Genomic DNA, 24,954 nt, shown 5'->3' on the forward strand with positions numbered 1-24,954 from the left:
TTTAATTTCTGTAATGAAAAGTTCTGTGAACTAAGTGCCTTCCAAAAGTACATTCCATCCGTTTCTAACTCCTGAGGGCCCTCTAGTGCACTGCGCACAAATGAACAGAAGAGATCCCCATTTTTCCAGGGTTTTCTTTTTTGTAAGAAGGCCCTCTGCATTTTGAAATGTTTGACAATCATACGTTCTTGCGGGGAGAAACAAACAGTGGCTTTTAAAATGCTACCAATGTGCTACTAAACAGGAGGGTTTTCTATTTGAGCTTTCCAAAATGAGGACAGCACAGTCACTGTGCAGATAGGAGAGTCGAGGCAGTCAGAAGAGCTTGTGCAGAGCTGAGCAGTGAGACAGTGGTGAAGCTATGACTTCTGACTCCTTGTCTGGCATAAGCACAAAACAATAAAATGGATATGTTTGCTGCAATTAAACTAATAGGGACATTGCCTGTTCCTCAATTAACACCCTAGGGGGGATCAGACTGATTGAAGAATAGACTTATGTTTCACATGGGTCTAATTTGAGTTACAAAACTTTGTGAGTGGATTTTTTTCACTGACCACCACTTTTCTTTACTTAATTCAAAAAGCTCCGGACGAGTCTATATATAATAATATAATAATAATAATATAATATAATAAATATTATAAATATAATAATAATAATATAATAATAATATCAGTATAAATATGGCTAATCTTGCTTTAAATTGTTTACACTTTAAAAGGGTTGCATGATATGGACCTTCTCAAATCAGCCTTCCATGTTGGAGGGTCCTGCTGAAAGGTGGAATGGTCATTGAAGAGGTGCCAGCTTTGACCAAGAGAGAACATAAATGGGTCCTATGAACAGCCTCCTGTGTTCCACCTAAGAAAGAAACAAAGTGAGTGCTAAATATCAGCAAGTTATACTGGTAAAATCAGGGCACGGAGCATATTTGCACATACACATAAAGTCTTTTGAAATGCGTAAGACAGGTTTCTCTCTTTAAAGATAAATAATGGGAAGTGAACAGACCATTTAAACAAATCAGCATGAAGGTTGTAACCACTGTACTTCTTTCAACTATCTCAGCACGTTATTATTTTTTTCACCTTGCATTGCTAGTGCATGCTAGATATACTGCAACAGTATATCTGAATGTCCAGTTCCTGCATGCTGACTGTACAATTGCCTGTCCATGGCAATCAAGCAGTTGTGAAACGCTGCCTGTTCCAGTTACTAATATTTTTCCTTTGGCGTGGCATTTCTTTTAAATTCTGTAATCTACGCAATCTTTTTACAGGAATTCTTTAAAGATTATATGGTGGAAATTACAAAGGGATACGGGATTTTTCTTTCCTTCCTGAGTTCCTTTGTAGCCTAGAAGCTAAAATGTGCTGTACCCACTGATGTGCAGTGTTGATCACTGAAGTTTTTTTTTTTATGATTGCTGTGACTATGGCCATAGTATTTTCTTAATTTTTCATGTTCAGGAAAGAGAATTCTATCTTGTTAAGTTTATTGAAATGAACGGTTGCATGTGTTTAACTACATAGGATCCAGGTTGCATGTGTTCAACTACATAGAATTCAATATCTTGTTAACTGCACAGATATTTGCATCTAAATTTCTTTTCTGGATCTTTAAAAGATAACACATTCAGACATTGTTTATCTCAGTGCTTGTGTACAGCTCCAGTGCTATGGGCTTGTTTGGAAACAAACTTTCCTTTGTGTTTCAGGAAAGATAAAGACACGTTTGTTCTTTGGTAGAATTGTTCTTTCTTGTATAACTAATAACACAAAGATGCAGCAGGGCACAGAAGTGAGCTGAAAGGGTCATTTCTCTGTGTTCACAAAAAGTCTGGAGTATTTTTTTTGGAAGAATAGACTGAACTATGAGAGTTGTCTCCTCCAACACTGATCTCAATTGTTGCACCTATACATAGCTTACAAGTCAGTGTTTATTTCTTGCTGCAAACTATTTTCATGGTATTGCCATCAGTGTCCATTAAAGTCAGCTTCTTCTCATGTCACTTCTTTATATACCAATATTCCACAGCCAGTGTTATCTATTCCTAAGCCTAGGGGCACTGGAATATCAAACCTAATATTGGATTGGATGGAATGGAAAAGGGCAATGGATGGAAGAGAGGAAATTAGGAAGTAGTTTCCAGTTCTTTTCATTCCTAGACACAGAACAGCTGAATTTTTTGAACCTTTTTTGTCTTGTTATAACTGCTGAAACACAGCAGCAGCAGTGTGCTCATTTATAGAAGAAACCAGATCAGTTTGTGTTTGTCACAGGGGCAGATATTCACGTTGAAATGGCTGAGGAATGGTGCAGTGCTGGCTGTGCTAGGCCAACGGGCCTGCAGGAAGAAAAGGAGTCATTATTATAGTTAACATGGATTTTGGAACGCAGTGCTTGTGCTTGTGCTGGGCTTATGCTGTGTTTTTAAGGCTGTCAACGTGAGCTGGCATCTGGGAACTGTACTTTGAGAGGACAGAGATGTTTGCTTCGTTACTAAACATGCTGACTAATAAGTCTGTGCTTTAATTGCTGCGGGTCAAATCCTTACAGGGCAAACAGCGAGAAAGCTCCGTGATATACGCGTGAAATATTTCCTTTTTACGACTTGATTATTGAACAGTGCAGCAGTTTACGGCGGCCGCTCACCTCAGCCCGGGTGCATGGACGGATGCCCGCCGCGCAGCCGGGGACAGAGGGCGGAGGCGGGCCGACCCGGGGGGCGGGGCATGGCGGGCGGGAGGCCGGAGCGGCGGGGCGGCCGGTGAGGCGGTGCGGCGGGGTTGGGGTGGGCAGTGGGGCTGCGGGACGGGCGCCTGTCGGGGCCGTTGCTGTCGGCCTCCCCGCAAGCGGTGTCTGAGCGCTTGGCTTGCGGGAGCCCGGGGAAGCGCAGCCGCGCTCTGCTCGCTCGTGTTCCGCCTAATGGCGGCCTTGGGGCAATGGCAGCCTGCTGCTAGGAGGGCAGAGTCTGGCAGCGTGGTGAGCACGTTTTTCCGTGCTGCGTGCTTAGCGAAAGCGTTGCCTGTCTTTGGAAAGCGTGGTCGTAGGGAAGAGCAGAAACACTCAGCTCATCAGGAAAGGGCTTGGAGAATATGGCCTGTGAGGAGAGACTGAAGGAACTGGGGCTGTTCAGTCTGGGGAAGAGGAGGCTGAGGGGGGACGTCATTGCTCTCTTCAAATACCTGAAAGGTGCCTCCAGTGAGAGCGGGGTCGGTCTCTTCTCACAGGTGGCAGGACGAGGGAAAATGGCCTCAAGTTAAGCCAGGGTAAGTTTAGGTTGGATATGAGGAAACACTTCTTTACAGAAAGGGCTGTTAAGCACTGGAATGGGCTCCCCAAGAAGGCAGTTGAGTCCCCATCCCTGGATGTGTTTAAGAAGCGTTTGGATGTGGTGCTCAGGGATGTGATTTAGCAAAGGACTGTTAGAGTTAGGGTAGGATGGTCAGGTTGTGGTTGTACTCGATGATCTTTAAGGTCTTTTTCCAAACTGAGTGGTTCTATGAGCAGTGGGCCCGGTGTCACCTGAGCAAGCTGTTGTGTCACCAAGGAGCCAACAGGAGCCTCCTCAAATGAGGATGAGAATATCCATCCTGAATGGGAAATGTGGCATAGGAAAAATGTGCAAATTAGCAGTGTTAGATACAGCTTCTAAGCAAATCAAGTGAGCGTGAGCACTTTCAGATTGTGGCAGTCCTGTGGATCCAACTTGCAATGGCTTCTTGCTTACACAGCTGTTTGTAAGGACTGCACCGCTGTGTTACTCTTGCGGAGGGTGAAGGTAATAGTCACAGAATGGCTTGGACCTCAATGCCCACCCTGTCCCTACTCCCTGCTGTGGGCTGGTTGCCCAGGCTGTGCTCAGGCTGCCCAGGGCCTGGTTCACTCTGGCCTTGAGCATCTCCAGGGGTGGGTGTATGGGAACTGCTGAGTCACGGCCTGAACCTCTGATCACCTGAGGCGAGCCATGAGTCAGCCACAGGAGCACAGGTGAAGGCAATTCAGCTGTGCTTCCTGGCTGCAGCCCTCCTAGACCTATTGAAGAGCTGGCTACCAATGGGGAAGGATCTCTTCTGGAGATCGCCTCTGCTGGTGTTTTGTGGGTGGCGTATTCCTGAGGAAACAGTGAAAACAGAGAACACGAACTTTTAGTGAGATAGGCCATTGGAGTTACTGGGATAAAGCCAATGTATACAAACAAAACTATATTTCCTCTGTAGTTCAGAAACCCTGAAATACCTTTCAGCTACTTACAGAACTTCTTTTGGTAACTGCGACAACTGTCTGTGACTTGCAGATACAAGCACTGTGTTCTGACATCCTGGCAACTTCAGCTATAGCCCTGCTGTGCATTTGTTAGCTGTAAGCCATTGGAGGTGTGTAAGCTTATTCATCTGGCAATTACAGGATTGTAGACAACACAAGAGGTTTTTCAGGAGTCCTCTGAAACTCTCAGAACAAGACTAAGGTTATTGACCCGGTACGTGCAAACAAAAGTGCAGTTGACTTAGTGCTGTATGTCAGTACATTATTTGCTCTTGACACTGGATCATAGATTAATTTTAATTTAGAAGGGACCTCTGACAGTCATATAGTTCAACTCCCCACTTAAAGCAGTGCTGTCACTGAAGCTCATCCAGTTGCTCCAGGTCTTGTCCAGCTGAACTTGCTCTTGAACTCATTAAAATGGAGTTGGAAGTTGGCCCTGATGTTTAGCTAAATTTGGAGAGTAAGTACCCAAAACCTTGGAGAGCTGCAGAGTTTTTATCAGACTGAATGGAGCATGCTCCTCCTCAGTTAACTGAAATATGTGGGTTTTGTGTCATAGTTATAGTTCTACAGTTGTGCTATTGTCTTCAATGTGCATTTTTTAATATTTTTTTATATTTTATTATAAATATATATATTAGATACCATCTTGCCCTGCATCACACAGATTTTCTCCTAGTGGATATAAGAATGAAGTATTTTTAATGTGACATTTATATGTAATTAAAAAAATCAAAAAGGATGACAAGCCATTTTGAATTTGAAAGGTTCTTCATATTTTACGTGAATAATGACTTATTTATACTTATTTATCTAAAAACTGAAGAACTGAACCCTGCACTCAGAGAGATGCAATGTGATCAGCTTTATTTTTATGTCTTTAATAGCATAAAGGCTTTTCTTGTGGAAAAAGCCAGCCTTAGTGCCTTACGTGAAAGGCATTTAACATGCTATGAGTCAGTCCTGATGGCATGAAGCTAGCTGATGTAAGCCTGTATCTATTCTGATTTATTCTTGTGATGTCACAAGGTGTTTCTCAGCCTGCAAGTTCAGTCTTGGAAGAAATCTCAGCCTTATTATATCCACTGACAAAGTGGAAGTTTTCCCAGGCAAAACGTACTTTACAGAATCTTTAAGTATAGTGAAAATCGTCTGGTGGAGGTTATCTTCTAAATAGGTAAGGAAAGTGAAGAGTAAATGAGAACAAGAGAACTGAAATACCTGTGCCATTGTACCTTTGCAGTAAGTCTTCTAGATGTCATTTGTGGTTTTCTCAGAAGTATTTAATGAAAAAATGATCTTTCATGGAGAGAAACTAATTGGTAACAGTACTTGTGTGACTGAACTTTTCACTCGCTAATACAACTGATTAAATTCAGCCAGCACTGATGATTCTGCTGAAGCTTAGATAAAAGCACTATCTCAGCAGATGTGGTTCTCGGTGTTCTAAGGACTGCAGAGCAGCTGAGGCTAGAGGGTTAAGCAAGATGAAAGCACATGCTGTGGCTCAGCTCTTCCTTTTTCGCAGAGTACAGTTGCAGCACCCCTTAGCTGATTTGGCAAAATTTCCTCCATCCTTTTTTAGCTTCTTTCCTCCAGGCAGCACTTGGTCCACTACACTGGGGAGTTTCAGACTGCAGTGGGAAGTCATTACAATGAGAATAAGCAGCGTTACATCAACAACAGGATTGCGTACCTCTATAAATATGTCCCTTTATACTCAGAGTAATTGTTTGTTTTTAACAGTGGAAATCTCTCATTGAAAAAAGGAAGTCTAGAGGATAAACAACCACTAAATTACCTACTGCCAGTTAAATATCGTATTGCAGATTACAGTTCCAAGTGCTTTTCCTATTTGTTTCTTACATGTTTGATTTTCTTGGATAGTTATCTTCAGAGGCACTTTTTCTGTCAAATGCATATCAGAGGTGTATGGGACACTTCTGTTGAGTGTAACCTCAAGGTGAATCTCCATCCAAACGATCAAAAGAAGAGGTTGTTATGAGATGAAAAAAATCTGTGGCTTTCACTTGTAATTCTATGAAATGAAAGAAGAAACTGTTGAGGCAGCTTGTCCTGCTACTCAAAGGGAAAGATGAACCTTTATTCCTGCTTTATAGTAACCAGAGCAATTCTTGTGGCTTGCTAATAGTCTATGTGAAGCTCACTATGGCAGTCTGTTGAATCTCTGTGCCTATTCGTGACCTGTAGGCAGCGAGGTTGCAATTTACTGTAGCTTCTAGTAATAGTTTTATCTAATTTTCGAATCCCTGCTTTTTACACACCTGTGTGACCAGTTTGCCTGCAGGAGTAAGAATGTTACGATTCAGTGTCTCCCTAGGCAGCAAGTTCTCCCCTTACTCACAGATTCGAATCTTCTGCACTCATGGCATCGTGTTTTCAGCCACAATTTCTGTGAAGTTACAAAGTGCGCCGATTATTGCGTGCATCTGTTCTTAATTGGCCTGTGATTACAAATGTGTGGCATGGGATTCCATCGTATAGTTCCCAGTTCTTTCAGACTTCTCAGAGAGAAACGTTAGGGTCCTTTGAATTGCAGGTTTCTGAACTAGAATGGTATTTTTTATACTCACATATTTAATTCTGCTCTCTGATTTCAGAACCTTTCAAGACCTGCAGCACAAAAGAAAAGCTCTACAAAAAGAGACACCTTCAGAGCAAAAATGAGCTTTGAGAGAGCCTACAATGCCTTTAACATCAGCAATAGCACAGATCTAGCTATTGGATTTACCTCTTCCACAGTAGCTGTTCTTCTATTTGGGACAAATTTTGTGCCAGTTAAAAAATACGATACTGGTGATGGTAAACTTAACCTACATTTTTACTTTTATTACTTTTGCTAGTAGGAATAATATTTCACCTGCAAATGTGAATGTTTCTATAGATACATTTATAAGTATCAATGCAGCCTGGTTCAAACTTTCTTTCTGATGTTGGAGTATAAAGCAGTAAAGCATTAGTTCAGGATACAGTAAATCTCTTTTTAGCAGTAATGATGGTTCCATGAGCATCTTCCAGCAGAATGTGTAGTGTCCCCAGCATGGTAAAAGTAAAGACTCTCAAGTACATACATTTATATATGCATATTTTATATACATATAAATATATATTTATAATAACACTGTAAAAGGCTTTCGGAGTGTTGCCCTTTGGTTGTGGACCTGAGACCAATCAGAAAAGGATATTTTTATACTTATAATGAGTAATGCTAATAAGAGGAAACATCATTTCTATTTTCTTATAATTTCCTTAGAATGTTATCACTTTTATGATACTGGTTTCATGTTGTATTTGCACGTTTATGTGAAGCATAGTCAGTGACCAGCCCCCAGAGAAACGTATCTACAACTGTGTCCTTTTAATATCATCATGTGTATTACAGGCTTCTTTTTTTTTGTACCAAATGCAGTCCTAGAAAGACAAGGATAGTTTAAAGTAAAAGCCTTAGCTGGCATGAAGTTAAACAGTCTGCTTAGTTGCCCCTTCAGTGAAGGTTGATTTGTCCAAACTTTGTCATCCTCAGTGTATTAATGAGCTGGGCCCTGAAGGAGTTTTGTCTCCCTACTGGGGTGGTGGGAGAAGCTTTCAGTAACTTAATATCCTCTTTGTCAGAAAGCTATCAGAACTTTCATGCATTTGGGGATTGGGCCTGTGTAAACATTGCCCACCAATTTATTTTATTCTATTTTTTTTAATAAAGTGCATAGCACAGAATAGATTGACAGAAAGTGACCAGGTTTCATTTTTTTCGTGTACTATCTAAGCTAAAAGAGTACGTTCAGAGGCAAGAGACTCACACTTGCCATGTTCTGCCGTTTCTCTCTTGTGCACATTTGCTTTTTCCATAGGAATGTTCTTCCAATGGATTCTCTGTGCTTCCATATGGATAGTTTCTTTGGTGGTCAATTTAATCCAGAATTGCCCCCGCTTTTGGCCTTTGGCTATGGTAGGAGGCTTCCTGTGGGCTACAGGTAAGTGTTCCAGTCCTTGAGAAACAAAGTAATCCTAACTCATCACAAAAACAGCAATGAAACCATTTCCCTATATGAGGTAATGATTTGGCTTTTCTAGTCCTGCTATTAATGGAGCTTTACTTTTGGAGCAAGTATAATTGTGAATAGTAATACTGCATATGCTGGGTGGAGCTACTTAATGCCTCCAGCTTTTTATTTGATAAGCAGCAAATTCGCACCAAAAATAACTTCTAAAATGATGTTGAGGAAAAGTCTGTGATTTCAATGTATTTCTTTTTTAAAAAGTGCTGTTGCTACCAACCTGTAATTGCCTCAATTGCATCCCCTTCTGAACATTCTCAGACTAAACTGAATCTCAAACCTCAAACTAAGATATGCAAGACCACAGTCTGGTTTAGACCTGATTTCAATTTTGGTGTTGTGGGTCATTGATTTTTATTTATTTATTTTTTCTTTCTTTTTCAGGCAACATCACAGTTGTTCCTATTATTAAAACCATAGGCTTAGCTCTTGGTCTTTTGATATGGGCTTCTTTCAATTTGCTGACAGGCTGGGCAAGTTCCAGGTAAGCATTTTAAATCATACATTACTGATGTTTATCTTTCCTTGTTAACAGCTAGAGTGTAAGCACCACTGCCAATAAAAAGGATACTTAAAAGATCTTTTCTTTCAATGTGGAAAGTAGTCAGATTAATTATTTTATCTTTTTTTTGTTTCCTTTGCCTCAATAGCAAGAAAATGCCCAGTCATGTTTATTAACATAATTGAGTAAATAAATAATGTGGGTTTTTTACATAAAACTAGAGCACTTTCTTCTGCAGCATGGATTGATAAAACAATTCAAATTAACTTTGGCTTTTAAATACCCAGATTTAAAAAAAAAAATCAATTTCAATTAAGTTAAAGATTACTCTTGAATAAACGCGAATTTTTGCAAGCCAACTGAAACATCAATCCAATATTTCTAATGTAAACTTCAGCTGAATTATTTCTGCGTATAAAGATTTTCGAGACTAGATGATAGTACTTGGTGTGCAATCAGTGCAGCTAAGAATAAATAGTTAAATATTTCAGGTTTGGATGGTTTGGAATTGACCCAGAAGAGGTAGCAAGACCAGTCTTAAATTATATTGGAGCCGGACTTTCACTGTTAAGGTAAAAAGTAATGATTAATTTTTGTAACATTAAAAATGTATTTTAGAGCCACGGGAAAAATGCAACCAGCAGGCAAATGGATTGAACTATTTTTTGCAGTGTGATTTACCATAAAATTTTTGGGTTGTCCATACCTGTTTTCTTTTTGCTTCCATGCCTAGATTTCAGAACAGGAACACATTTTTATGCTGGTAGATGTGGTCAAGACAGATGTGTGGTGCACTCACTGTAGCAGCTTCCTGTCTACCTTCCCTCCAACAACTGCCAAACAGTGGCTTCCTTTGGGACCTTTGGAAGGACTTCTCATTTTATTATTAGTTTATTATTTGTTCATGTTTTGAGCTAAACATAGAGTAACGATGGTCTTTGTTAGGTAGCAGTTGTCTGCTTTCCAGCTGATTGGCCAGGGACGTTTTTCCAGGAGCAGAAGGGCAGCCCTGAATGCAATAGGCTTGCCATAGGCATGCTAAGCAATAGATGCACAAAATACCCCCCAAAAAATGCACAAAAGAAGAGAGTTAAGAACATGGGGGAAGTGGAGACCATCCTTGATTGCTGTGACTTTTTACTCATTAGCAGTGCATGGTTTTGAGAGGTTTTCACTGAACGTAGCAGTGCTACTATTTCTGCCTGATAAATTCATTCAGCTCACCAGCTGCTTCCTGCCTGTTCCTGAGATATGAGGAAAAAGTGATCAACAAGGGAAAAGATCCTTACTAGACTTGTTTTCCTGGCAAGCTGCACAAAGCATATGCATATTGCTCTGTAGAGCTCAGAAGCATGTGTTTCATTTTAGCCTCCTAGGTGGGACCTGTGCATATTTTCCTAGTCCCTCTGGAGGAAGCTGGCATCTTTTTGTGTCTCTCCATATGGCTTCAGCGGGAGATAAATCACTCCTCAAATGGAGGCTTTCTGTTTATGGCTACGAGAAAGAATTTGTAGAACATCAAATTATCTTGCTGAAAAATAATGGAAAAAAAAAAAAATCCAGAACCAGACTGATTACATATACTTACCTGATTTCTGAGAGCTGGGGGTAAATTAGAAATGTTCCCCTTTCTTCTTTCTTTCAATCAGTCAGTGCATTGGAGCACCGCTAAGCAATACCCCTTCCCCTCCTGCACGTGCATGAGACCCTGCAGGAGCAGTGTTCTCCCAATTGCACATGATAGAAGACTCAGAAAGACTTAATTTCCCTTGGGAACAAATCCAGTTCTGTGCAGGTTGAAGTTTTTCCATATAGAATTTCTGTGCAGATGTTTGACCATGTGTGGTGCTGTGCCAAAGGGACTGTTACCTACCACAGCTAATATTAGCATGTATCTGTAACCACACCACAGAAAGGAGGCATTTCAATAGCATTACATAGAAGAGAGAACATTAAAGACTAAAACAAGATCAATCTGGTTTACTTCTGCTGAAGTGGTTTGTTAAAACTATTCAAAGCAATTGCATTTAAAAAATGTATTGAATTGAGTCTGGGATAGTAATGACAATAAACTAGCATGCTTCCAAATACACCTTTTGTTTCTGGACACTAAACGTTATATCCTTGTGATCTGACTTGTAGTAATCATTGGTATGTTTTTCTTTTCTGAGTGCTGTCATATTTTTTTTTATCAAAACTGAAGTCCAAACATCTTCAGCTTCATTAGAAAGCACGCCATTACTCAGAGAGTCTGTAAGTACTCTATAGTTGTTACTTTACAGCAGTGAAAATATGTAACCATTTAAAAACAACAGCAAAAAACTGCATGAATGTTAACATACTTTGTTAAAGTTCATGGTAAACTACATAAAACTGTATAAATATGCATTGATTATATTTTATTTGTGTATTCAGTCAAACGTGAGCAACAGAAAAGGCTTTCCCAAATGTTCTTTCTCAGCTTTATTACTTTCTCAGCTTTATTACTTACAGGTACTTATTGCAGAGTTGCAGACAGCGTGTATTTCTTCCCTCTCTGAGAAGAGGAAGCTATTTTAATAGAGACTTAACTATAATAGCAGGAGAATGCTTAGTGGGAAGGTAATTGAGTGCTTAAGTGTTCTAGATTTTTGCCATGTTACAGAACCAGTCCCTGATCCACAGCACAGGACAAATTTTGGAAGGCAGACCTGCATTTGGATTTTAAAAATGCTTGTGAGTGCTCTGTAACATAGGAAAGCCAAAATCCATAGCCAATCATTTACAGACTTGGAGATGGATCCAATTATTACTGTTAGGTTCGTTCTTTTTTTTTTTTTCCTGAAATGATTTTTCTTTATTCAAAGTATTTGTGTAAATTCCTCTTCTTTTTCCTTCCATTATCATTTTCTCAGAGCAGAATTGCTGTATTAATATGATGTCTGAGATGCTGTTTTCTTTTTAAAGGGAAAAAAGCAGGACTGAGTAAAAACTCTACTTTTTCTACAGTCTGTTAATGCTTCTGAAGACACCTCTGATGTCTCATGGGTGACCAATCTTTCTCCAGTAAAAAAAAGATTTGTGTAAGTCATTAACAGAGAAAGTAATTAAACACACAATAAGAACATAATTTGTTAATTTGTTTTCCAGGCATAGTCATGCTCTAACAAACAATACACATGTCTGTATATGAATAGCTAAGCTAGTTGGATAATTTTCTTCTACGTTCAGTGTGTTTTACCCTACCAAAGAACAACATTTGCAAAGTAAACATCAAAAGCAATTAAGTAATTACAGAGCTGGTTTATATCATGTTGTTTATTGGCACCCAGCATAGAAGGATTCCATGCTTCCGGGTGTGGTTTCCAGATGAAAACACCTGCAAGAAGCATGGCAACCTGGTAACTAAACAGCAGAAATGGTCCAAGGTGGGATTGGTGGCTAGCAAGGGGACTGCTGACAGCTGAGGCCCCCGTCATCTGGAAGTGGAGAAGGGGTGCATTATCCTTGAAATCTTTATGTGGAAAACATTGGCTGCAAAGTGAAGCTGAGAGTGGGCGCATTTTTAACTGTATCTTTTGTTTTCTCCTAGCTTCACTTCTAAAGAAATATTGCTTGGTTGATGTGGTTAATACTGGTTGCAGGTTCTGGACACAAGAGTTGTCTGTATTACTTGGCCATGAGGTGCAGGAAAACTAAATAACTGTTTTGAACAAGTTCTGCTTTAAAAAAAAAGATGTGCTAACATACCATCTTTATGGCATTGCTGGCAATTTTCTTAGATGTTTTAGGTGTGTTACTCACTTCCCTAATTAACACCAGGCTGTTTTCTTTTTCCTGATTTTTGCTCTTTTTAAAGAGGATGTAGCCTAGCTGTCATAGCTGGAGTACTCTACGGTTCCAGTTTTGTACCAGTGCTTTACATCAAGGACCATGGAAGAAGAAATGGAACAATATATGCAAGAGCAAGTCAATTTGGTAAAGGCTAATAAGCCCTTCTGCTTTATGTCATTATTACACAGCAGTCTTCTGCTTTCATAAAGGCACAGGACAAAACTGTACTGCTGGAAGTGCAGTGACAAAACACAAGTTCTGCACCACCTTACGTGTTATCAAGTCTGTTGCCATCTAAATACTAGAGCTCCCTTTTTCCCAGAGGTGACTTACATTAAAGGAACAGTGAGAAACAACCCAGAAGATACCATGCTTATCTCACTTCACATCTTACCAAATGTAGCTAACATTTTCAAAGTACCAGATTCGTATGCCAGGAACATGAGGGACAAGAGCTCACTCAGCTGCCAAGTTAGTGCACTAGTAATGGGAAAGAAGACAGAACATAATTAATGAGCAGAAGAGATATACAGAAGTTTAAGTAATTAACGTCGTATTGCTTTTTAAATGGAAGGCTTTTGTTGAAGTGTAACAATGAACTTCATGTATTCCCAAACTAGACACAATGTGTTATTATTGTAGTTGCCTTTTCTGATGAGGACTTGCAGGTGGGAGGAGATGGAAATTACCTTGCTACATGCTTAACCACCTTGGGAATGTTTTATTTAGCACCTACCCAATCTGTAAAGGATTGTTGTTAGTGATTAGAGGGATCAAAATTGTGATGCATTCTTCAAGATAAGAAAGAAAGAAAAAAAAGGCCATGTTTATCTTCCCTGGTATCAGTTGGTGTGCAGTTATCTGTGCAGTCACATGGGCAGTTTTAAATGTATGACATGAAACGAAATGGCTATCTACAGGATTGCAAATGTAGATGGTTAAGAGAGGATGTGGTTATGTAAAACAACTCCCCATCACTTTTGTGGCCTCATTTAAGGGTTTTCTCAAGTTTTTTATAAATTAATTCAGTTGCTTGACTAACAGAGTTACAAAAAATAACTCGCAGGAATGCATAAAGGCTTGTGATAAATGCTGAAGTCAGTGCAACATTTAATTCATGTTTAAGAGGATGTGTATGACTAACCAAATCTATCCACAGTCAGACTGTTACGTTACTCATAACCACAATTTGAACCTGAATTGTTAGCAGTAGCATTTTATGTATTTTTGTCTGTAGGAATAGAATCAGTTAAATAAATGTAGTTAAGATTAATAGCTGGTATTTCAGGCTAATAGCAATTTCTCAATTTCTCTCTCAGACTTAGATTATGTTTTTGCACACTTCAGTGGAATATTTCTTACAAGTACCATCTACTTTTTGATCTACTGTGCAGTCAGGAAAAACAAACCTAATGTTTATCCCCAAGCCATACTACCAGGTATGTCATACTGTTCAATTAGTAGCTAATGACTGTTCTTTGTACTTCTTTGCAGTGACTACTGCAGTCTGTGTACTGGAGCTGTAGTTAGCCTTTGAAGTCTCTTCATTTGACTTTGGTTTGAAAGATACTCCTATTAGGTTAATTAAAGTTAGGACAAAACCTTAATTTTGCTCTGATCTGGAAAGTGACATTGCAAGTGGTGGATTTTCAAAAACTAACTCTGCCTTAGAGGATAACACACTGCCCAGGAAAGCTTGAACTTCAGTGATAATTTGCTACTTGAGTTGAGGTGGCTGATTTTATCCCTTGAGCTTTGGTCTGGGTTATCAGAGCTAGCTTGTTACTGTACTAAAATGTTCAGTTTTGCTATTATGCTGTAAATACAGATGTTTCACAAATGGCTGTCTATACTTCTCTGTACATGTTTTTGATCTGAATTTATTTTTCTAGGGTTTGTTTCTGGTTTGCTTTGGGCTGTAGCCAATTGCTGCTGGTTCATCGCCAATCACTATCTCAGTGCTGTGGTCAGCTTTCCAATAATTACTGCAGTAAGTATATAACGACAAAATCTCTGACTAGAATTGAAGTGAAAGTTCTTTTCCTGCTGTTTGTGGAATTAAGATGAAATTTTGGCACACCTAGGGCTTTTTTTTGCCTCTCTTGCTTGTCTGTGCTAGCCTTTGTTTTATTGGAAACTTTCATGACTATGACAAGCACCATTTTGGCCAGTGAAAAGTGGAGGAGTTGAAAGTAAGTGGAGCTGAAAGTCCAATTTAAAGTGGAGGAGTTGAAAGCAAGAGACTTCAAACTGTGTTGAAGCCAGTGCTCTGGAAACATAACTGTATCAATATGAAACAGTGAACTGAGGTGATCAAAGGCAGAGAAGTTACATTCTTTCATCTCACCAAGTGTATATTGCTCTGGATTTTTTTCTGTTGTTTTGCTTAATTCAGTCAAGTATTTTTTACCACAGTTCCTGAACACATTTAACAGCATTTGAATTGCTGAAAATAATTTTCTTATACCTAGGCAGGGAAAATGGCTGTTGGATTCCTGCTTATGGTGCTGTACCTTTCAAACTGTTAACATCCAGAAGTTGCATAAATTCCATCACTGTGTACAAATTTGCTGCTACTCTCTCAGGAGTCTACTGAATGGTACTGCAAAGCTGGATAACTTCTGGCAAATTGAAGTTTATAAGTATCAAAATCAATGTTCTGCTGAACAGCTCTATTTTGAAGAGGAAAAAAAAAAAACAACTAATGAAACAATAGGGATTAAAGTTTGCTTCAAGATGCAGTTAGTCAAAATGAACTCTGCAGTAGGCAATGAAAAAAAAAAAAAAAACTTGGCATCATTCTAATTACAAACTGAAGGATTAGTGGAAAGCAGCTTTAGTAACTTTGGTTATCAGCATACGTAAAGGGCAAGGATATAAAATCACTAAATGAAACATTTTAAAGACAGCACTGATGAGAAGCTGCCTGTCTTTCACTGCAGTTTTGGAATTGCTCCTTTACTTCACCCTGGAGGGAATTTCAGTTATTCACCACGTCCCTTTCACAATTTGTCTCATTTAAAAAATGCATTCCTCTGGCAATGTAAGTTATCTAGACAGTGAAATAGCACCTTAGTTATTATGTAAATAATACTTTGCAATTTCACTCAGAAATAGCATGTGCAAACACACTCAGCATTAGGTACTGTTGTCTCCTGGTATAAATTTTTGTCCTATTGAGTTTACTTAAGACAGGGAGAGGAAGATGACTGTCTAAACATCTGTCAGGTGTTTCAGAGAGCAGCTGTAATGGGAAGCATTTGCAGAGAGTTTCAGACATTTTCTTATCAGACGTGAGAATTCAGGTCATTGCACACAGAGGAGATAAACTGTATTACCAGGAACGTCTGGAAAGCATCATTGTGTGCCACTGTTTGCTGTTAGCTAGGAAACCTGGAAGACAACATCACAGACAAAACACTAGTTTTCCTGACCTGTCTTAACAGTCAGGCTTTGTGCTTTGTCCAGATCCCTGAAATACAGGAAATAACCTTAATTTTCCAGTGTCTTGATATCATACCGAGTGATAAAATCAAACTTTGTTGGACAGGTTAGTCGCAGTAGAGTAGAATATCCTTGATGGCTGCCAAAAAAAAACCCTGAATAATCCTCTGAAATGTGGTGATAGATGAAAGTCTGTAGTTTGGACATACTATTTGGAGACTCTAAAAGAACATGTAACAGCTAGTGCAGACTCCACAGTGTAATTCAGAAAGAAATTATGCCCTCTGTAAAAACAGTCTTTTACTTCTTTAGCCCTTCTTGATTATTTATTGTATCTTACCTCCTAGGGTAAGGTACAGTCACTTTGATGATGGTAATGCTTTTTCCATGAATGCTGTAATAATACAGGATGGAAATGCATAAACTTGCTGTCCAATTGAAATGCAAGCACCCTTAAAACAATAATGAGAATGTGGCACGTTTTAATGAAATGCTGTAATGTACAAATGAATCTTATTCTTCAGGGTCCTGGCCTTATTGCTGCAATGTGGGGAGTCCTTGTGTTTAAAGAAATCAAGGTAATCTTAGTAGGCCTTTTACCTAGTCTCTCTTGTGGTTGTCTGTAGCTTATAGAGCAGCATTACTTGATAAACAGCTGTCTCCCTTCAGTTTCTCCACCTTACAAGTATTGCATTATGAAGCTGACAGTCGGGTCGTGCACTAATAAGTTTTCCAGGAAAAATTAAGAACTCTGAACAAAGGAATGAAGATTGGAATTCCAGAGCTATGAGCAGCAGAGGGGGGTAAATAAAAGCTGTAGCATTGTCAAGAAATGGGATGCCAAACATAACCTTTATTTGAGCCAGTTCTTTCAGTGGGAGCAGGGAATTTAGCAGTTGTCCAAAGATCACATGGACTAATAAACCAGGATCAAATCCTCCAAAGGACCAAGCAGTGAGCATCCTTCTGATGGGCAATACAGAGATCCTTAAACTGATATGCACAGAACAGGCTAAGTTACTAGATGTTAACATAACACGGCTGAAATGATTTTTCTAATGGAATTTGAAGCATAGCAGTGTAGCCTAAGATTTCCTTAGCTATTCTGTACAAGATTCATGGTGTGTGTAATTTGCCATTACGGATGAGATTAGCTTTTCATGCAATGGATAGATTTGTTTTATCATAACATTAAACCCTATTTTTTTTTTTAGTTTCTTTTTTTTTTTTTTTTTTTGTGAAGAGAGATAAATTATGATGTATGTTTCTTTTTCTCTCCTTTCATCTATCCAGGGCCTGAAAAACTACGTATTACTCTCAGTAGCATTTTGCATCATTTTGGCTGGATCGCTCTCCACAGCTTTTTCTAAAGTTTGAAGATCTTCTTACCAGTAGATGGTGCTGCTGTCTTGTATAATCAAAAGCACAGCTGTGTGTGTCAACGACTATTTGCAAAATGCATGTCCAACATTTAGCATAACTTTTTTCAGGGAAGTTAAGAAAAAAAAAAAAGAAAACCTTTAGCAGGAAAGAAAATCTGGAAATGTTTATTTCCACATTTCAAGGATATCAAAGGATCTTATTAAATAAAGCCAGATGATTGAATAGTTAGTGATTTTGTTGGTTTAGGTATGAAACTTGCATCACCATAAATTCCAGTTCACTGCTGTGATGGTGGAGAAAGGGAATCAATATTCTGTGTGTGTTTACTAATTCATCTTATTCCAATGCTGTCTTACTGATTTGACTATATTATGTCTGGAAATACTTGTGTTTTGGAACATAAGATTCAAAGATGTGAAACTTGTTTCTTATTTAGAGGCATTATTCTTTAAAGATAACAATTCATATAAAAATATTCCAATCATTGCAGATTGGAAGTTTTGAAGGAAATGCAGAAAGAAAAAAAGAAGGTACTGAAAAATAAACTAGTGCTTGCTGCTACTGTCTTTGTTTAAATGCCATAACATTATGTAGAAATCATGACCATGGTATGAATTGTTGGGGTTTTTAGTGAGCTCTTGTTGAGTGGACTAAATCTGTCCAGAAAAGTTCAACACTCAGACTGCAGTCTTAGGGGGAAAAAAAAACAACAAGAAGAGCAGCAGTATGGCTATGTTTTCCATCTACTTTATAAGCTCTACTCATAGCATGTTGAGATTACATTGTAATTTCATTCAAGTTTTAGTCTGGAAAAATCACAGAATGGATTGGGTTGGGAGGAACCTTTAAAATTATCTAGTTCCCACTGCTGTGTAATCTGTCCCCAGCTGTGCTAGGAATAAACAAGCAGCATTGCTTGAACTAGGGGACGTAGTTTACCTCTAACCTTGACCACCTGTTTCCCATCTTCACTACATGAAGTAGTGTTGTAGGCCCTGTCTGTTTCTATAGTTTCCTCTTTTGTTTGGTGCTGTGAGTATCCTGAGTGGAGGTGTCTTGGGTTCAGAGTTTTGCTCTGTCTTGAGGGATGCTCGTAAGTTCGTGTGTGGTGTGGGCCCAGTATTTTTCTGCCAGATTGGATTGTAGGAAACATTTGAATCTACTAGGGCAGGAGCAACTTTGCACTTCCTCATTTCTGCAAAGCATTATTTGGCTTTCTGGAACAAACCCACATGCAATTTTGTACAGTCTTCCAGTCTGTATTGTAAAGCTATGAGACGTGACAACTTAATTGCTTATTGTTAGGGCAGCAATTACAATTCTTGTTTGGGAAGACTCAAATATTGGCTTTGTTAAATGTTTTTTTAGCACATTTCCTATTTGATTTGCCTTTTTGCCTTGCAAATGGGAAAATTAAAAAAAAAAATGAACAAACCACCATCTCTTTGCAGCTCTTATCTATTAAAAAGCCATTATGGTAATGCGTCAGGAGGTTTGGTTTAAACATGTATTTATTCCAAACTATCTTTTCAAGGTGGTCACGTGGAATATTATGAAGATAAGTATTCCACTGATTTTTGAGATGCTCCTGAAGTTTGGAATATGAAATACAGCTTTAATGTTTAAATGCTGAACCCACAGAGTTCTGTTTATAGAGCTGTTTATACACAACAGCCTGACAGCAAATGTTTAATGAGAGAATATTCTGCAGCTGATCTAAATGACCATGGCTCTGCTTATATCAGCAAAGTTCTGTGTTTTTGTATCAGTCAAACAACTGAATGGAATATTTCTTTTCACTGTTGTTGCTTAATTTTTTGTATGTGTAATTGAAAGAAAAATCAAGTAGGATCAAGATGGGAAAATGACACTTCTTGAAGAAAGTTATAATGTCGTATACGTGTCTGGGACTGTTGAATAATGCGTAAGAATATATTTGAGCTTGTTACAAGAATTTTTCTCTGGTGATCCTTAAAAGCAAACTAATCCTTCAAGTACAGGTTGACAGGGAGTTTCCAAATTAGATTTTTGTATGGGTGTGGTGTTTGCAACAAGGGTACTCAGCATCACCTGTTTAGAGCTCTCACACCTTGTTATTCCTTCCCTGTATTCATTATCAATTTGCTTTCCCAGGCTTGCAGCTCTTCTCCCATAATTCTTTTTATTCCTTCATATTCTTTGTAAAAATTGTTAATATCTAGAAAAATAGATACATTCACTCCCATGTCCTTTAAAGCAGCTAGTGAAATGCATTTACTATCTCTATATATGTTTCTGTGTTTTATCTACATTAGAAGTTTCTTTTTCAATCACAATTCAAGGTTGACTAAATATCAGTTCAACAGTCTGACCTGATCCCTGTGCATTTTTGCATCTGGAATGAAAATAAAATGATAGTCAAACAATGCATGCTAGCAATGAACGTCGTTTTTTATGTTGACCCCTTGCTTTCAAAAAGAAATTTAATGTAGTATTCCAGGATTATGCAATGACAGATGGATTCTACTTCAACTAAATATGTAATCTTCGTAGCAAGTGACTGTGAAGTGCAGTATTTTAGCTGAGGAGATGTTTCTCATGTTCTTGATGCTTACCACAAAATGTGTCTTAAAAATCTAAAAGATTTCTTCTCTTGAAAGGCTGAAGATTTGTGCTGCTTACTGCACCAAAGGGCCCGTTTGCAAGAGCAACCTGACGTTTTCCATTTGTGGACCAAGGGAAAATGGTGGCCTCTAACAGATGACTAATTTTTCCTTATTGACAGAGGGGAAGGGTACACTTGTTCAGGAGTTGCACAGCAAAAACTGCTCCCAGCAGTCCTACACATCTGAGCTTTGATCCTGGAAAAGGAAGAACCTCAGGAATGCAAAGGCCACAGGCTCCAGGATGCTTTGACTGTGGTTTCCAGTTGCTTTTGTGTGCAATTGCAAGGCTGGAATTTGTTGTGTAAAACCCTATCAGAGTTTGTATCCTCGAAGCATACTGTGCTATCAAGCTCAAAGGAACAGTTCAGGCTGTTGGCTTGTGGTGAGTCCCTAGAGATATATTTGCAGAGAGTATGTGTGCCCTCATCTTTAACTTCTGTTTCACATGTTTGTGTCTAGCATTTTTAAGTGCAGTAGTTGAAATTTAGTTCTTAAATCCCTAAAAAAGCTACTATTTTTAGGTAACAAAAGCTACTATTTATAGGTAACCAAAGCTACGTGGAACAAAAAATGTTTGAATATTTTTAGAGATTGGCAGCATTTTATATTATGTTTATAATACAAGCAAAAAACATTGAAAAATTCTAAGTTAAGCACTTGCAACTTGCAGTTCTAGCAACATAGACAGCATTTTCTTGCCTTTTGTGAGGCTATTCACCCTTAACACATATTGTGCTTTTCCAGCTTTTGCAGACATGGAAGTGAAGTGATTGCCTTCTGTTTTTCCTTCTCCACTGATTGCACTTACTGTACTTCAGTACCCATTGTATTCTTGTAACCTGGTGAGCAATGGTTGATTTGGTGAAGCGAGGGTATGTATGTGTGTCCATTTACACATGTACAATCACACTTGTTTTTTTGTGGTATCAATCCATTTTATTCTTTAGTACATCATACCTTTTATATTAAATCACTTTGGCAACTGCCAGTTTTTCCATATTGGCTGTACCTATTTTGGTGAAGTAAGCTTTAGCATCAAGAAAGACCTGATCTTAATAGACTTCCATCATTTAATTGGGCTTTCACTTGTGTTTCTCATAATGTGGTTTGTGTCAGTTTTAGATGCTGTCACAACTCAGCTGTTTGCTACTAACAGACATCTCATATATCAACTTTTGTGAGTTTTTATGTCCTTATGGGCAGAAAAATCAGCTACTTTAACTTATGTCACTGTTAAAATGCCTCCTGAGGAGCTTCTGGCCCCTTAGTGTAGCACATCGAGAAGTCTGTATCCTTGCTACTTTGCATCTAATTGTAGTTACAGATCTAAATCTTTCTTAAATCTAACCTGTTTTTCTTGTTGCTTTCCTTTCATAAGAAAATTAGCTCTAATTTTTAATTGAAGATAGATGCTTTGCAAATGTAAAATTTCATTGTTTTGGTAACCTTGGAAATCTGTTTATTGTCTGTGTCATTTAGTCTAATTTTCTTGCCCTTATGGGAAAGCTGCTGCTTCTGCAAGCTGTTTTCGCTATTAAGCGGAGCAAAGTGAAAGGACCTGCCCAGGAGATTCGGTTCCTAGGTGTAAAGTGGCAAGATGGGTGTTGTCACGTCCCAGCAGATGTTATCAACAAAATCACTGCTGCGTCTCCACTCTCTAGCAAGAGAGGCAATCTTTTCTGGGGGTGTAGTGGCCTTTTGAGAGAATGCATGTTCCAAATGATAGTCTTATTCTTAGCGCCCTTTCTCAGGTGATGTGGAAGAAGAATAATTTTTCATGGGGCCCTGAGCAGCAGCAGGCTTTTGAGTGAATCAAACAAGAGGTAACCTGTGCTGTGGCCCTGGGGCCGGTACAGATGGGACAGGGCGTAAAGAACATCCTCTACACTGCTGCTGGAGGGAAAGGTCCCACTTGGAGTCTGTGAGAAAGAACCTCTGGAGAGACCTGAGGCCAACTCCTGGGATTCTGGAGCATGCAGAGGGTCAAAGTGTGCTACTCTCCAACTGGAAAGGAGACCTTAACCACGTGTGAGGGGGTTCGGGCTGCTTCTGAAGTAACTGGCACTGAAACGCAGCTCCTTCTGGCACCTCAACTGCCGATGCTGAGCTGGATGTTTAAAGGAAATATTCCCTCCACCCATCATGCTACTGATGCCACTTGGAGTAAGTGGATTGTGCTGATTACACAATAAGCTTAGATGGGGAATCTCAGTCATCCAGGAGTTCTTAGAAGTCATGGACTGGCCTAAAGGTAAAAAGTTTGGAACATCAGCAGTAGAAGAGGTGTCACATGCTGAAGAGGCCTCACCATACAATGAACTACCAGAGAATGAAAAGAAATATGCCCTGTACACAGAATGGATCGTGTCATACTGTGGGGAAGCATCACAGATGGAAATCTGCTGTGTGGAGCGTCACACGACGAGTTGCAAAGACCACTGAAGGGAAAGGAGCATCAAGCCAATTTGCGGAGGTAAGGGCTGTCCAACTGGCCTTAGATGTTGCGGATCAGGAGAGGTGGCCAATGCTTTATTTTACACTGACTCATGGATGGTAGCAAATGCCTTATGAGGGTGGTTACAGCAGTGGGAGCAAAATAACTGGCAAAGAAGGGGTAAACCTATTTGGGCTGCTGAGCTGTGGAAAGACATTGCTGCCTGAACAAAGAATATTGATATAAAGTTGTGTCACGTGGATGCTCATGTGCCCAAGAGTCAGGCTACTGAAGAACAACAAAATAACCATCAGGTGGATTGAGCTGCCAAAATTGAGGTGGCAGAAATAGACTTGGACTGACAAAACAAGAGCGAATTACTTCTTCCTCAGTGGGCCCATGAGACCTCAGGCCATCGAGGAAGAGAGATGCAATGCTGTTTATCTTGCTCCACCGCTTCTGCTCTGAACAGTTTTTCTTGTATTCTCACAATGCAACATATAAGTGGGCTAGAGACCGAGGGGTGGACTTAACTATGGATGCTATTGCACAGGTTATTTATGACTCTGAAACATTTGCCATAATTAAACAAGCCAAGAGGATGAAACCTCTCTGGGGGGAAGGGCAACGGCAAAAAAAAAATATTGTATCACCTTGCCACAATCTCACAGTGGTGTTATGTGATTACCATGGTGGAGGCAACCACTGAGGTGCTTGAAACACCATATTGGGTCTCGAGAAACAAGTCCTGTGGTGATATGGCACTCCAGAAAGAATTGAATCAGATAATGGGGCTCATTTCAAAAATCTCCTTGTAAGTTCTTGTGCCAGAGATTGTGGCATTGAGTGGATTTATCACATCCCCTATCTTGCGCCAGCTTCTGGTAAAACTGAATGATACACTGGGTTGTTAAAAACCACGTTGAAAGCAATTGGTGGTGGAACATTTAAGCATTGGGGAAAACATTTTGCAGAAGCCACCTGGCTGGTCAACACTAGAGGATCGGTCGGTTGAGATGGAGACGTTGAGGGAGATAAGGTCCTTGTGGTACACATTAAGAGCATGTTGGGAAAAGCTGTTTGGGTCCTTCCAGCTTCTGGAAAGGGTAAACCTCTCCGTGGAACTGTTACTGCACAGGGATCTGGGTGCACTTGATGGGTGATGCAGAAAGATGGGGATGTTTAGTGTGTACCAAGGGAATTTGATGCTGGGAGAGGGCAATCAGTGATTCTATGCATATATATGTATATGGATCTGTGTGTGTAACGCATTTTAATTACTGCTTGTTTGTATATATGTATGGATAATAAGTGATGTGGAATAAGGGGTGGAATGTCACGGTTTTATAGTTTCTGTTATCCGTATTCCACATCATAGCATCATGTGAAGCACAGGAATTAGAGAGTTAGTACTCCAGTTCTGTGGACTGACAACTTTCTGGATACCCAGCTCTCAGAAGAGAAGAATACTCACCCCAGAGAACTCTGCTTTCTGCATTCAGGTATCATATTTATTAAATTATCTTTCCTCCTCAGATTCTTGCCGCTGTTCTGTTTTTAGGCCCAGCTCCCATCTCCCTACCCTTCCCCCTTTGCCAGGGCGTGGATCTGTGGGTCTCCTGCCCTATTTCTCACAGATCTGCACCAAACCAGCCTGTGAATCATCAACATCCCCCCCTTCTCTCCCCTTCTTGGGCCTGTGGACTTCCCTCTATCATGGACACGATAGAGCTAGATAACCCCGTGACACAAGTAAACTCTCAGATGCTTTAAAAAATGGCTTTACATATGATTTTGATCATATCTTAATATTAAATATTGCATATTAAGCACTGTCTGGTGTAGAGAATTTGTGTTTGTGGTTAGAGCTGTTTAAGTGATTGTTGTGTGAAGTTTAATGCTCTCTATCATTTTTAAGTCTTTTTAAAAAGTCTGCATGACCATTGGAGCTGAAAAGACAAGAAAATATCTGCTTCTGGTTTTCCACAAGATCTGCCCTGCCCAGGATTTGGAGATCTTTTATATTATCTTGGTGAAGGAAAACAGCAAGATTGGACTCCATTAGATGGATAATGAGGTGTTGCACTGTGAAATCACTTCTGAAAAATTTAAAGGATGAAAACATTTCAGAAGCCGTAGCTTTTTGTTTAGTGACAATTTGCTCATGGAAAAAGATTCAGAATATCAAATTTTACAGCTGCCATTCAAGCACAGGAAAGGATGTCATCAGTCCAAGATACTGGTATGTCTATACAGTACAGTAAGCCTAACTGTGCAAATATCAGTATGCATATATATAGGCACGTAGGATACACTTAATTTAGATACATAGCAACTAAGGAGGAGCATAAGTCATTGCAAGTAGCTGCCTCAAAATGTCAA

At 39.4% G+C, this 24,954-nt stretch overlaps 1 protein-coding gene and 1 long non-coding RNA gene across 16 annotated transcripts in view; both read left to right on the forward strand.

Annotated features, from left to right (window-relative positions):
• The window catches only part of TMEM144 (transmembrane protein 144), a 32,386-nt gene extending 12,475 nt beyond the window's left edge, over nucleotides 1-19,911 (forward strand). For 6 of the 9 annotated variants that reach the window (XM_042870822.1, XM_042870823.1, XM_042870821.1 and 3 more), the window contains 12 exons: nucleotides 725-880; nucleotides 6,897-7,098; nucleotides 8,145-8,267; nucleotides 8,736-8,835; nucleotides 9,345-9,425; nucleotides 11,025-11,106; nucleotides 11,842-11,915; nucleotides 12,692-12,810; nucleotides 13,986-14,105; nucleotides 14,559-14,656; nucleotides 16,635-16,688; nucleotides 17,404-19,911. In XM_042870822.1, coding sequence (XP_042726756.1) covers nucleotides 6,960-7,098; nucleotides 8,145-8,267; nucleotides 8,736-8,835; nucleotides 9,345-9,425; nucleotides 11,025-11,106; nucleotides 11,842-11,915; nucleotides 12,692-12,810; nucleotides 13,986-14,105; nucleotides 14,559-14,656; nucleotides 16,635-16,688; nucleotides 17,404-17,487 — 1,074 coding nt within the window. In that variant the 5' untranslated portion in view covers nucleotides 725-880; nucleotides 6,897-6,959 and the 3' untranslated portion in view covers nucleotides 17,488-19,911. Of the gene's footprint in view, nucleotides 1-724; nucleotides 881-2,743; nucleotides 2,774-4,303; nucleotides 4,487-4,654; nucleotides 4,736-6,896; nucleotides 7,099-8,144; nucleotides 8,268-8,735; nucleotides 8,836-9,344; nucleotides 9,426-11,024; nucleotides 11,107-11,841; nucleotides 11,916-12,691; nucleotides 12,811-13,985; nucleotides 14,106-14,558; nucleotides 14,657-16,634; nucleotides 16,689-17,403 lie in introns of those variants that run through there. The other 3 variants (XM_042870829.1, XM_042870827.1, XM_042870830.1) reach the window with 3 other exon arrangements.
• A 2,328-nt stretch (nucleotides 19,912-22,239) lies between these two features.
• LOC122179754 overlaps nucleotides 22,240-24,954 on the forward strand; it is a 50,294-nt gene continuing 47,579 nt past the window's right edge. For all 7 annotated transcript variants that reach the window (XR_006178813.1, XR_006178814.1, XR_006178811.1 and 4 more), the window contains exons 1-3: nucleotides 22,240-22,611; nucleotides 23,951-24,074; nucleotides 24,491-24,814. This is a non-coding gene — a long non-coding RNA (uncharacterized LOC122179754). The remainder of the gene's footprint in view (nucleotides 22,612-23,950; nucleotides 24,075-24,490; nucleotides 24,815-24,954) is intronic.

The sequence above is a fragment of the Lagopus leucura genome, unplaced genomic scaffold, assembly GCF_019238085.1.
Source record: "Lagopus leucura isolate 7727_CA_CO unplaced genomic scaffold, USGS_WTPT01 Super-Scaffold_100004, whole genome shotgun sequence".
Classification (NCBI taxonomy): Eukaryota; Metazoa; Chordata; class Aves; order Galliformes; family Phasianidae; genus Lagopus; species Lagopus leucura.